The sequence below is a fragment of the Choloepus didactylus genome, chromosome 21 (genome assembly GCF_015220235.1).
Source record: "Choloepus didactylus isolate mChoDid1 chromosome 21, mChoDid1.pri, whole genome shotgun sequence".
Lineage (NCBI taxonomy): Eukaryota > Metazoa > Chordata > Mammalia > Pilosa > Megalonychidae > Choloepus > Choloepus didactylus.
This window is the reverse complement of record NC_051327.1, coordinates 23,732,217-23,744,712: the sequence shown is the minus strand read 5'-3', so window position 1 is coordinate 23,744,712 and position 12,496 is coordinate 23,732,217. Positions and strand designations below refer to the sequence as shown.

Below are 12,496 nucleotides of genomic sequence, written 5' to 3'. Positions count from 1 at the left end.
CGACACGGTCACCGGGACGGGCAGCAGGAGGAGGAAGGCCTTGTAACCCTGTGCTTCCCCGGGATGCAGGAGCGAGGCGGCACAGCCATGGCCCAGCTCTGCCCGGCATGCATCTGCCCTGGGGTTCACGTAGGTTCTCGCTTCTCCTCCCCAAACCACGGAGCCCCTTGTAGTCACTTGTCTCTGCTTCTGTCCTCATGATGGTCCTATTCTCGTGAACTCCGCGGGACCCGTGGCCAAACTCCCAGCCTGGTTCCCACACCCAGGAACCCTTCCCTTCCCCCCCAGATGCAGGGTGGAGAGGCCTGGGGAGAGGATCCGTTGGGCACAGCCCAAGGCACATGCCTGCCTGTTTCTGAGGGGTGAGCGGGCCGGGCCGGTGGCGGGAAAGGCATTTTTCCATGAGAGTACCCCTCGTGGAGGGAGGGTGAGCAGGGAGGACCCCGGAGCAGGTGAGGATATAATCCAGAGAGTCACATTTGATCTTCAGGTGATAAACCAGCCCCAGCCCCAGTTCATGAAACCTGGAACTGAACCGTTGTCATCTCTTTAGAGTTTTCCGAGAATCTCTCCTGAGAAAGCAATGCCTTCAGTGCACTTGAGCATGTGCTCCTCCCCACTCGGCTTCAGGAAATTTAGAACCAAATTCAGGGGCTGATAACAAAGATTCCCTTGGCTTCTTTCGGATGATCTTTGTTCTCTTTCCTCCCCCCTTCGTTTACACTGCGCTTTTCCCTGTAAGCCAGCTCAGAGCCTCTAGGAATAAATCCTGAACAGCGGCCACAGAGACAGGCCTGGGAGCTCGTGTCGGGAACCCGCGAGGCCAGCTGTGGTGAAGAATTCAGCCTTTCCCAGGTCTGGGAATGCGCCACAGACTATGCAGCATCCCCAGCGGGGCCGGGGCAGGACTCCATCATCAAACACATGGATGTTGCTGCAGCAGAACGTAAGAATCCTCAGGCTAAGAGGGCCAACTGGAGCCTGAGAAGGGCCTCCCTGCAGTTCACATCAGGGGAAGCTGCCAAATTAGGCCAGGGCAGGGCAGGAAGGCCACCAAGTGAGTTACAAAAAAAAAAAATTTTTTTTTAGGTGTTCAGAGCATTTGGGATTTTGCGGTTATGAGTAGGGGTCGTGAACTGGCTCGGTGGCGGCAGAGGCGGCACGGGCACCCGGGAACAAACCCTTCTCCGGGGTTGGGAGGCTCAGGTGTCGGACGGACCCCGGAGCCCGCTCTGTCCCTTCTCCCGGTCTGCACGGCTGGCTTCTCTGAGCCTCATTTCTTCATCCACAAAATAGGGGTACTGGTAACCACGTCTCGGGGTCATTGTGCAGACTTCAGAAGTTAGGCGCATGGGCTAATCTGGTAGTTAAGTGGATAAACAGGAACTGCTGTTACAGTGACCGTCATCCTCAGGCCACAGGGACAGCGTCTTGGAAAGCAGCAGAAGACTTTTTTTTTAGCTCTGCATTCATATGAGCTTTGACTAAGTAAAAAGTGAGGAACCACAGATGTATTCAGCTGCTGACAGTTTATGGTATCATCAGAAGAAACAGTTTACATTTAATGTTCTGTAAAGTCCCACATCTGTGATTCATTGACACGTTCTCACAGATATTCCAGTTGGATCCGGATTTCTCATCCGTGTCCAAAACCTCCCCGGAGCCCCCGCCCTGCCACGCTAGGGAGGATTTCTGCCCGGCCTGGAAGTGGCCGAGATGCCCACGTCCCGGCCGGGACCTCCGGGGGTGCTGCCAGGGGTTCTTCACATTCCCACATCGGACGACGTGGCCTCGGGACCGGCCTCCTGGCAGCGGGGCCCTTTGGTTCCCATGTATCTCTGTGTGGATTCCGCAAAAGGTCAGGGAAAGCTGGCACCTTCCCTTCCCCCTGCTCCCCTGACCGCAGTCTCTGGAGGGCGCGAGTGACTGCGTTTAGCTTTTCCCTCCAAGTGTGTTTACACTCTGGACGGGCACAGGCGCCGGCCGTGGGGCTGTAACTGGCCTCGGCCTCCCCATCTGGCAGCCGCACGGCACTTCCCGCTGCACCAGGAGCTCCCAGCCTCACCCGTGTGTGATCGGGATCCTCCGGGGGCCTCTGATCCGTACACGTTCCTGGGCCGGACCCCAGACCCACACAGTCAAGGCGGCCGGAGCCACGGCCCTGGGATCTGGGTTTTTCCAGGGCTTCCTGGTGAGTCTGAGACTGCATTTGGGGTGCTGAGGACTGTACCCCACGGGCTCCTGCTGACACCCTGTGGGGAGAGACAGAAGGCAGCGCTGCCCGCCTGATGAGGGGACGGCAGCCCTCATGGCGGAGCGGACGCCGGTTCCCGCTGCCCTGGCCGAGCGCCTGGGAACTGAGGAGCCCTACCCAGCACGACTCGCTGTTCTCTCCTGGGACGTAAAGGCTGCTCACCAGGGCTCCTAGACCCAGTCCCTGGGGTGCCCACGGCCTCCTGTAAGCCCTGGAGCAGCCAGGACCCGCTTTCTTTTACGGTACACCTGTGTCCATCCCCGTGGCAGCCCTGGGCCAGCCAGGTGGGCTCCTCCCCAGCAGTGGCCAGCGGCCCTCCCTTAAGTCAGAGGCAGATGGGGGGGGCTCAGGGAGGCCCCAGGACACACAGGCCGGGGCCCGGGATCAGCCGGCACTTCTGGGGGGAAACCAGGAGGCCCCCCACTCTCCTGGGGAGCACTCCAAGCAGCCCCTCTCCTTCACCTGTCCCTCAGTGACTGAAAATCAACCTGAAGGATAACACAATAGAGTTTTGGTTTAAGACAATGAACTTAGAAAATGTGTGAACTAAATGTTCTTTGTGGAAGCTCCTGATTTATTTTATAAGAAGGAAAAATCCTCAAGGGGACCCCTTGGAGCATCCGTGGGACATCGCCACACTCTGCCCCTCAGCCTTGCCCCAGTCACCTGCTGAGCGCTCAGGTCTCGGAGTACCTGGGGGCTGGGGTGGGGGGAGCATATTAGAAATGACCACTTAGGGGCTTCATTTCTCCATAGCCCCAAAGAGGCTGCTCGGCCTGGGGTGTCAGATGGCAGTTTGGAAGGGGGTGCAGGCGGGAGTCACCCCTTCTCGTGGCCGCACAACCTGGTTGGGAGCGGCTGCACCTTTGTCTCAGGTGAGACAAGTCGGAGCTTTTCCCAGGCCTTCTGTGTTCTGCGGTAAAAGGATGGACAGGGTGTGGACAGGAGACCTCGGGGACAGCTTATGAGGGTGAGGGGCTGGGGCATGGGCCTCAGGGCTGGGTTTCCGTCTGTTTTCAGTGCGACTGGCCTGGGGGCAGGTGGGCGTCCGCTGGCCCTGTGCCCCCCCAGCCGTGCCCCAGCCTCGGTGTGCCCAGCGGCTGCCCCGTCCCCGCGGCTCTCACCATCCCTCTCCCCCACGCAGGCCACCGACTCCGACTTCGAGGCCGAGCTGCCCAAGCGCTCCTTCGTCAACCACTACCTGAGCGACCCCACCTACTACAACTCGTGGAAGCGCCGGCCCCGGGGCGGCCAGGTGCCCGGGCCCTACGGGTACGAGGAGCGCGCGGCCGGGGAGGCCGGCGCCTGCTTCCCGACGGTGGTCACCACGCAGCGCTCGTGCCCGCAGCCCGGCGCCCGGACTCCGCTCACCGGCTTCTCCTCCTTCGTCTGAGCGGCGTGGGCCAAGCGCTGGGCTCCGCCGGGGAGGACGGTGCAGACGTGGATGCGTCTATTTTTTTTAAGACAATCAACTCCGATAACTGAGCTGAAGTTTTTGTTTCAGAGAAAAAGAAAATTCTGCTAAGTGATGATTTTAACCACTTGTGAGTAATAGATTTCAATCCAAGAGGTTTTTTTAATGGCTTTTTGTAGCATCACTGCAGGAAGCAGATTTCTTTGTTTTCTTTGCTCTTTAAGAGAAGGTGTCTTTCACCGGTGCGACAGCTTGGCCACGCTGTGACTTGGGAGAGTCTCAAACACCGGCCCCACCTCCCTCCCCAGTCCCAGGTTTCTCCGCTGGGGGCCGGAGGGTGGCAAGGGCGGGAGGGCTCAGCAAGATCTCGGGATTGCCTCCCGGCCAGCTCCTTTCTCTCTTCTGCCGCCTCTTCCGGAGGACAACCTGTCTTGTGACGTCGTCTGGCTCATGGCTCAGCCTGGGGTTTGTGCAGCCAGTGTTTTATCTGGGCTCCGTGCTTTTTGAACCAACTTCTCCCATTTCCAGAATAGTCTCATTCAGCAGTTTGTAGGAGAGAAATCAGCTTTCAGGATCCAGGCATCAGGGCAAAATGACTCAAGGGTCTCGGTCATTTGTCCCCGTTGGGAGGCAGCTGTTGCGTTCTCTGTCATTCCAGTGGTGAAAACCTCCAGGGCTTTGTTTTCTTTAGACCTGATGGTTGGGGAACAGGAGCCTGCCCACGGCTGGAAGCCACCACCGTGGTCCTTGGCCAGCTAGTTTCTTCACGTGAGCCCACAGCACACTGCCAACTCTGCTAAATGAAAGGAAAAAAGACGGCATTTTTGGAATTGCTTGTTCTGTAAGAGGTGTGCACTGTTAACTAGAGTATTTTTTAAATCTTTTTATCTTTTCTTAAAATATGTCACATGAAATGAATGAGTCTTTGCTGTCTTCAGGTGCCTTTTTATTAATCATTCAGCTTTGTACACGGAAACAACAAAAAGCGACAGTGTCTCCAAATAAAGCAAACAGCTCTGAAAGCCGAGGTCACGAGTACCCGCGTGCCCAAGACGGGCTCTCCCTGGGCCGGTCCTTCCTCTGGGCTCGGCTTCCTCTTGCTCGCTCTCTCCTGCCCGCTGCCCTGGGCTCCCTGACGCCGGTGCTCTCCGTTGCCCGCTGACCCGAGGCCAGCTGTTAGCCTCCATGGGCTTCCTAGAAAGGTTTTGTTTTGCTTTTATTGTCATCGTAGCTTGGTTTTACTTCTTAGCTGAATGAAAATATCATGAACTGCTTTGAAACACTCAGAGCCCACCCTTAGCTGTGAGCCTCCGGCCCAGCGGGCTATCTTGGCAACTCGTGTCTGAGCCGGCTGAGTTGCAGGGGTCAGGCTCCCAGCCCAGGGCCAGCTCCGGAGGTCCCCGGAGCGTGCAGCCACCCGCACACGGCTCTCAGCGAGGCCCGGGCCCAGCCGTGGCAGCAGGAGCGCGAAGCAGGCGAGACGCTGCCAACAGCCCCGGGGCACGGGGGGACGGTGGCGGTGCCCGTGTTTCCTTCCCAATCGGCTGCGCGGGATGTGGGTTGTCTCCATCCTGCACATTCCGAGTTGCTGGGTGTGGCCCCAGGAGACCACGGAGAATTTTGTTTGGAGGGAAAACCCCTTTTCAGTTTTGCCAAAGTTAGAGGGTGTGGAAAGTTTCCTTTCTCTCTCTCTCTTTCTCCCTCCCTCCCTTCATTTCCTCCCTCCCTCTCTTTGTCCTCTGCTTGCTCCTTCCTTCCTTCCTTCCTTCCTTCCTTCCTTTTCTGAGTGGAGGAGGAAGTCTTCTAAACCAAAAATCCTAGATGTTCTGTCGGAAGCCACCGTTTGCATGAGAATCACGACCCGTTTGCATGAGAATCATGACCCGCAGCTCACCGGACGGGCCTGCCTCAGAGGATGGAGCCCTTCCTGTCTTCCCCTCTGGCCAGAGCTGGCAGAGTGGACGGGAAATGGCACCGGAACAAATCAGATTCATGGACGACACACAACAAGCAGAGAACAGGACAGACTCGGCCAGCTGTGCACTTTGCTTTCCTAAGCCATGCGGACGGTGCTTTAAATCCTGGGGAACGTATTTGAGCCATTTGAGTCTGGGGATGACTGGGTTTGAGATTTGGTCTTTTCTTTCAGATTTTAGTGACAACAACATGGCAGTTTTCCCCCACAAGCTCATTATATTTCCTGTAATCTCTCTGTTTTTAGTTAACTTTTTCTTGGTATGGATTGTACAAGGCTGCATTGGCCCCGCAGCTGCAGACAGACTATTGGTATCTGCACAAAACCCCGCCAGTGGGGGCCCACACTGGCCCCCAGAGAGAGACCCTGCCCCGAAGGAGCAGAGAGGGGTTTCCCACAGCTCTGTGACCACTGACGAGTATCACTTCCTAACCTGTCATCCGTAGGGAGAAAAACTAATCGCACCGGAGCAAAACAGGTATTGCATTTTAATCTCAGTCCTGAAAAAAAGGACAAGCCTAGTTTCTCTAACCAAGGCAAGACAAATGCTTTCTTCTTACCTTCTTCTGTAGTGCAAAAGTCACACCATTCAGGGGTGTCACGCTGTGCGATAGTTGGGGTTCCCCAGTGCAGCCCCGAGGGGTCACGTAAGGGTCTATCGACAGAGGAGCTGCCCTTTCCCTAAGGGGGTGCAGCTAAGCAGCCAAGCGGGGTTTGCACAGGACACCCCCTTCCCCACCTGGGGCATCAGGGCACAGGTGTCCGGGAAGGTGAGCTGGGGGGACTGGCTGTGGGGTCACCTCCTCGACCGCACATCTCCCCCACTGAATAAATTGGCCCCATCCGAGCCCTCTCCTACCCCAGCCTTTCCGTCAGTGTCTCTCTCCCTCAGCCTTTGAAGGTGTCTTTATTAAATGTCGTAGCAAAAGAAGATGTTGGGGGGGGGCAAGGGAGGGCCGTCCCCCACCACGAGCGATGGGGGGGACCAAGCAGGCGGTTCGCACGGCCAGAAGGACAACACGCATTCTGTGAACTTCTGACACTTGCACACGATCCCGCCTAGGATGAAGCATGGTTTTTGCATAATGGCTCGTAGCATGGTTTTCAGGTTTTAAAGAGTCTTGGCACACAGTGTAGTCGTCCACCCAACAAGCAATCCAGCCCTGCGCCTGCGCGGCCGTGCGGCCCGGTACCCTGAGCCCGGACGAGCCCAAAAGCAGGACGACGTGAACGTGCACGAGCTGGGCTGGCAGCCGGGCACCTCCTGTCCCACCTGCTTCCAGCCAGTCCTGGAGTTTTCCCAACAGCGTTTTTTGGAATTTTGCAGAAAACAGATCTCATTGAAAACAAAACAAAACAAACAAACAAACAAAAAATACCTTGTAGGAAGATAGAGAGGTGCTATAGGTACAATTTTTAATAAAAACAGCGTTTTGTTCCTTAAGCTCTTGTGATTTTCTTCAACAAATACCCTGGGGGCCTGAACGCTTACGGGTTCCGAGGATATACAGATTAGACGCTGGATTTGACCCTGACGGCTGTAACTCTCTCACACACACCCTCCGCCAGCCCCCACTCCTGTGGAAATGCACTCACCGTGTACACTGAAAATACCCCCTGCATGGAGCTGAGATCAGCGGGATCGAAACCTTCCTCGGGAACAGGGGCCTGGAACGGACTGCGGCCCCCAGCCGAGCCGCTGCCAGCCCCTCACCACCCCCGGCAGCCCCCAAAACTTCTCAGCCTCAGTCCAGTAATCTGGGGTGAAGAGGGGGTGCTGGCTGCCTCCCAACCCCGCTGGGGGGAGCACCCGAGGGGGATCTGTCCGGGCGGCCCCTGCCCTTCCTATTGCCCTAAACCCGTGTCCTCTGGCCCTGGCGAGAGGGGCAGTGCGGCTGCAGGTTCCTCTCCTCTCTCCCAGCCCTGCCGCCCCTCGGACGGGGTGCACATCCACAGCTGAGGGTTAGAACCACTGCGGGGGGAGCTTTCAAACATCCCCCACCCCGGCCCCGGCCAGAGCCGTTCGGTCAGGAGCTCCGGGGTAGGCCCTGGCAAGCAGTTCTGTTTTTTTTGAAAGTTCACCAAGTGCCTCCAGTGTGCAGCCAAGGAAGAGGCGCCTTGGGCACGAGCCGAGGCGCGGGGAGGAGGGGCCGGGGCCGAGGAGAAGGGGGCGGGGGGCCGCGCGGGCCCCACGTTGCCAGCTGGGCCCTCCTGCCCCAGAAGAGGTCGCTGCCTCTGGGGCAGCTGGATGAGCCAGAGACAAGAGACTTCCACGGCTCTCTCTCTTTTCCCCACCGCTGTCTGTCTGCCTCCCACTCCCCACAAATGATGGAATTCAAATCTGCATGTTTTCCTCTGCCTCCAAAATTCCAGAAATTGTACATGTCCTAGGAAGGTGGTTGCCATTTGTTGAACAAACACCACGAGCCGGGCGGCGTTCTGTGTCTTCCCACTCGTGAGCCCGTGGACTTCAGCCGTGACCCTCGAGGTAGGGACGGTCGGGATTCCCAGGGGCCGGGTGGGGGGACGCGCGCAGACAGGTGCAGCGATTGGCCGAAGGTAGACCGCCAGCGAGCGGCAGGTCCGGGGTTCAAGCCCAGATCGTCAGGCTGCAGGGCCGGGGCCTTCCTCCTGCCCTGCCGGCCCCCGGGACGCTGTCCGCTTGCTCACCGGCGTCCCTCCAGTCCCCAGGCCGGTCGCAGAGGGCAGCTGCGGCACGGACCACGCAGAACCGGGCGCCCCCGGTGTACGCGCACAGTGTGAATGTACCCGGAGCTCGGGCGACTTTATTTGCCCTCCACCGTCCCCTCCAACAATAAAGAAAAAAACACGTGGGTTAACTTTGTGTTACACGGCAGCCCACTGTTATCCTTGTCATCGTTATTGTTGAAAAGCTGATGGAAGACCCTTTGAAAGGCAACCATCAACCACAGGGAAGAGAAATCCCCGTTTCCGGGCTGGGTGACGATCAGATAAGAAAACTCCCGCAAGAGGGACAAGAGTTGGTGAGAGTTTCGGCTGAATTGGGGGTGTGGGCTGGAGAGGAGGGGCAGCCTTAAATGTCACGTCTTCGACTGTACCAGCACCTCACTCTCTGTGGATGAGAAACGGGGAGGATGGGTGGGCGGGGGGAGCACCAGCCAGGACCTCCTGGGGAGGAGTCCCCAGCGTCCAGCAGCGTCTCCCCCCAGCCCGGTGCTCACCTGAAAGCTCAGGTTCCTCTAAGAGGAGCTCGGGAGCCTGGGCCTCCTTCCCCCCCACAGAGAGCCCACTCCCCAGCGGGGAGACACCCAGGCCCCACGAGACCTTGCAGAGCGAGCGGGCCGAGCTCATGAGGGGTGGTCCCTTATGCTTTGCTGCCTGGAACCATCTCCCCTGCCCACAGCACACCCGTGGCCTCTGAGGACTCACCTCGACCCCAGGACACTGTGCGGGGGCCCACTGGGGGGGCGACAGGTGACCCAGGCGGCAGGAGGCCCCAGGGCTGTCTCCTCAAGAGAGGGGGAGCATGCTGCAGGGCTCCCCTGAGCTGATGGCAGAGGATCCCCAGCTTTCCAGAGCTGCCTCCTCCCTGCCAGTTTCCAAGCTGACTTCCTGACAACACAGCAGCGATCCGCCGCATCCTTTCAATAAATCCCTTTTGCTTTACTGGCCTGAGACTGTTGACCCACTTGCAACTGGAGAACCCCACTTCCTCCACCTGAGGAGCCCGTCCTCCCACCCCAGGCCTGAGCCCCGAGCCCCGGGCTGGCTGGCATGGAGGCCGTGCGCTTGCCCGTGGACGGGCCGGGCTGGAGGATCACCCGTGAGGGGCGCCGGGCCTGCACCCACCCCGAGAGCAAAGCCCCAGGGAGCGCCTCAGCACCCAGAGAGTAGCTGTGTCCCCTGCTTTCCGGGCTCAGGGGATCGCATTGCTGCCTGGTGAGCCTGTCATCTGCCTGAGCCAAACGGATGTCTCCAGCCTTAAAGAAAAGATTCAGCAACTCAGGAGAGGCCTGGCTCCCCGTGCACTGTGGACGCAGCCTTTAGCAAGCGGCCAGCCTGACGTGTTCCACAAAATGAAGCATTTCTGGGGCAAAAAAGCTATGCGAAAGCCATGTGCTATTTTCAAATGGCCCCACGCAGGGAGGTGACCCACCGGCGGAGGTCAGCCCGGCTACACCCACCCAACAAGAAAAATGAGGGCGCAAGGCAGCTTTCCCCCTGCCCCAGAGCTTAGAAAATGGCAAAACAACGGGTGGCTTTGAGGTGGGTGACAAGGCTTTGTGGAGCTTCCCAAAAAGCAGGAGGACGTGGTTGTTGTCAATTTCTGTTAATCACAATCAAATTTTAGAGGCTTGGTTTTGTCATGAAGTGGAACCATTTTCAGAGAGTTTATTTGGGAGCCACAGAAGCTTTTGCAAACCTTCTGATTAAACAACCTATTTTCCTAAAGTGGTTGGCTCACCAGACGCTTATTTTTAAATGATCTGAACACGTCCATGGCTTTGCTTGTACAAATTCCTTAGGATTTGCCAAAAATCCTCTGCCTTTAATGGCTTAAGTCAATTAACTGGCAGCATGGGCAAAAATTCCAAGCTGTTAATTTTGTGCTCTGTGGTCTTAAAATGTCCTGTTTCTCCTCAGATAAGACAATATTCTGCAGTCATTAAGCAGACCGCTACATTATGGGGTTGAATTCGAGCCAGACGCAAATATTTTAATGAAAAATTCCTCTTTCTGAGGCATCCTAAAAATACTTCTATTACTGCAGGGTTCTCCAGCCAGACGGCATAACTGATCTGACTTCCTGGGTCCAGAGAGTTCCACGGGGTCCCCAAAGTGGGGAGCTCACGAGGAAAACCCACGTACCTGTCAGAGCCACGGCGTTTGCAGACGAGTCCGCTGCCTCTCTCTGGGTCAGCAAATATGTGGGAGAACACCGAGCACCGGAGGACAGGGGTGAGGTGTTGCCTGATGCAGAGCCAGGTGTGGTTCCAGAAGCCCAGACAGACAGAAAGACACAAAGTCTGCTGGGAGGTATTGGGGGTCTCTGATGGAGACAGGGAGCCCCAGGAAGGGAGCTTTGTCCTCACATCAGGAGCCAGGCTGAGCCCCCTTTTACTGTCCCCCCAGCAGTGCCCACTCACCACCCCGTGCTGGGCCCTCCATGAGGCCCAGAGGCCACCTGCCCCTCTCGTGCTCCTGCAGCCACCAGCTCAGACTCCCTTGCAGGCCCCCAGGGACCCCCACTTCAGTCTTTTCCTCCCCATTTCTCCACTCACACTATCTCCACCCCCTGCTTTCTTCATCTCCTGTTCTTCAGCTAAATCCATCCCTGCCTCATGCTTCAGCTTGTGCTCCTCCTTCCCCAGGAAGCCCCCCGACAGCCCCAGCCAGCCTACCCTGTCCCTGGTCTCCCCCCAGCCCGGCAAGGCCCCACTCTGCAGTCCTTGCTCCTTAGTTGTTCCACGTGCCTCCCCCGTGCTAGATCAGACACCCCGCGAGAGGAAAAGCTTGTCTTGTCTTTTCCGTGCTGTTCACCAGTGCTGACCACGCAGTGACCCGCCAGCGGGTGGAGCACCAGCCCTGCCCTTGGGCTGCCAGGTGCCTGCGAGAGGGGCGGAGGCAGAAGCACGTGCACCTGCTCTGCAAACAGTAGGAGATGAGTCCGCGCAGGGACGCCACTGTCCACCCATCCCTTAGGTAAATGAAAAGCAGCTCCACTTAAAATTCACAGCCCTGGCATCTTAGTTTCCCAGCTGCTAAAACACACACGATTCCGTGGGTTGGCTTAGACAGCGGGGATTTATTGGCTCATGGCTTTGAGGCTGGGAAAGTCTAAAATTAAGATGTCAACAAGGCGAAACTTTATCCTCAAAGTCTATGACATTCCAGGGCTGGCTGCCGGTGATCCTTAGTCCTTGACTTTCCGTCACGTGGTGAAGCACCTGGCAGCTCCTTCTCCTTTCTCCTCCAGGTTCCATTGACGTCTACGTCTTGCTCGCTCCCGTGGCTTCTCCCTGTGGCCTTCTCCACAAGGCCTCTGGGAACAGGATTAAGACCCATCCTGATTGGGGTGGGTTGCACCCTAACTGGAGCCACCTCTTCAGAAGGCCCTTCCTACAAGGCCCACACCCACAGGGACGGGGTAAGGTGAAGGGCGTTTTCCTGGGGTGAACCCCTCCAGCTCCCGCACCTGATTTCCACCAGCCTGCCCTGAAACTGGACTGCGTCAGCATTGCATTTGGGGGCAACTTAGGTTTTTTGGATGAAAAAAATTGTACCTTGGGTCAGTCCCATCTTCCATTCGGAATTCCATCTGTGCTGGAAAGTTTTGTGCACTTAAAACATTAATTTTTGAAGTTTTACAAGTATCTACTTGCCTAAGTCTTGACCTGAAAACTTAGCCAGCTAGAGCTCACCCCCCGCAGCCCCGGGTGATGTCTGTGCCTCTTTTCCCGTATCATGTCCCCCGTGTCCTCTCTGTCTGACCAGCCCCTAATTCTGATTTTCTTTCATCATGTCAAGGACAATCACCACCAAATTTTGGTGTCTGAAATTTCTTTTGCTTTCGGAGGGAATCATAACCCAGCTCAGACTAAAATTGGAAATACACTGGAATCTCAGTGAGGCCAGGAGAGTCCCGGGGGCTATTAGCAGAGACTATTGGAAAACAGGGAGATGAATGGTGAGAGGAACACACAGTTAAACAAGGTCAAGATCTTTACCACCCCCGACGCCTGTTATCTGCTCTCTGATGGGTGGTTTTGCCAAACCTACCACTGGCCAGTTTGTCCACTGCCCTTTGTCACCTGCACCCATCTCGCCGGCCAACAGAGCCACTCGCCCCTGCCAGGGCTTAAGAAAGAGC

At 57.0% G+C, this 12,496-nt stretch overlaps 1 protein-coding gene across 4 annotated transcripts in view; it reads left to right on the top strand.

Annotated features, from left to right (window-relative positions):
• The window catches only part of SDK1 (sidekick cell adhesion molecule 1), a 941,791-nt gene extending 937,316 nt beyond the window's left edge, over window positions 1–4,475 (top strand). For 3 of the 4 annotated variants that reach the window (XM_037813737.1, XM_037813739.1, XM_037813740.1), the window contains one exon: window positions 3,399–4,475. In XM_037813737.1, the coding sequence (XP_037669665.1) occupies window positions 3,399–3,647 (249 nt within the window). In that variant the 3' untranslated portion in view covers window positions 3,648–4,475. The remainder of the gene's footprint in view (window positions 1–3,398) is intronic. The other variant, XM_037813738.1, reaches the window with a different exon arrangement.
• Window positions 4,476–12,496: the final 8,021 nt, after the last annotated feature.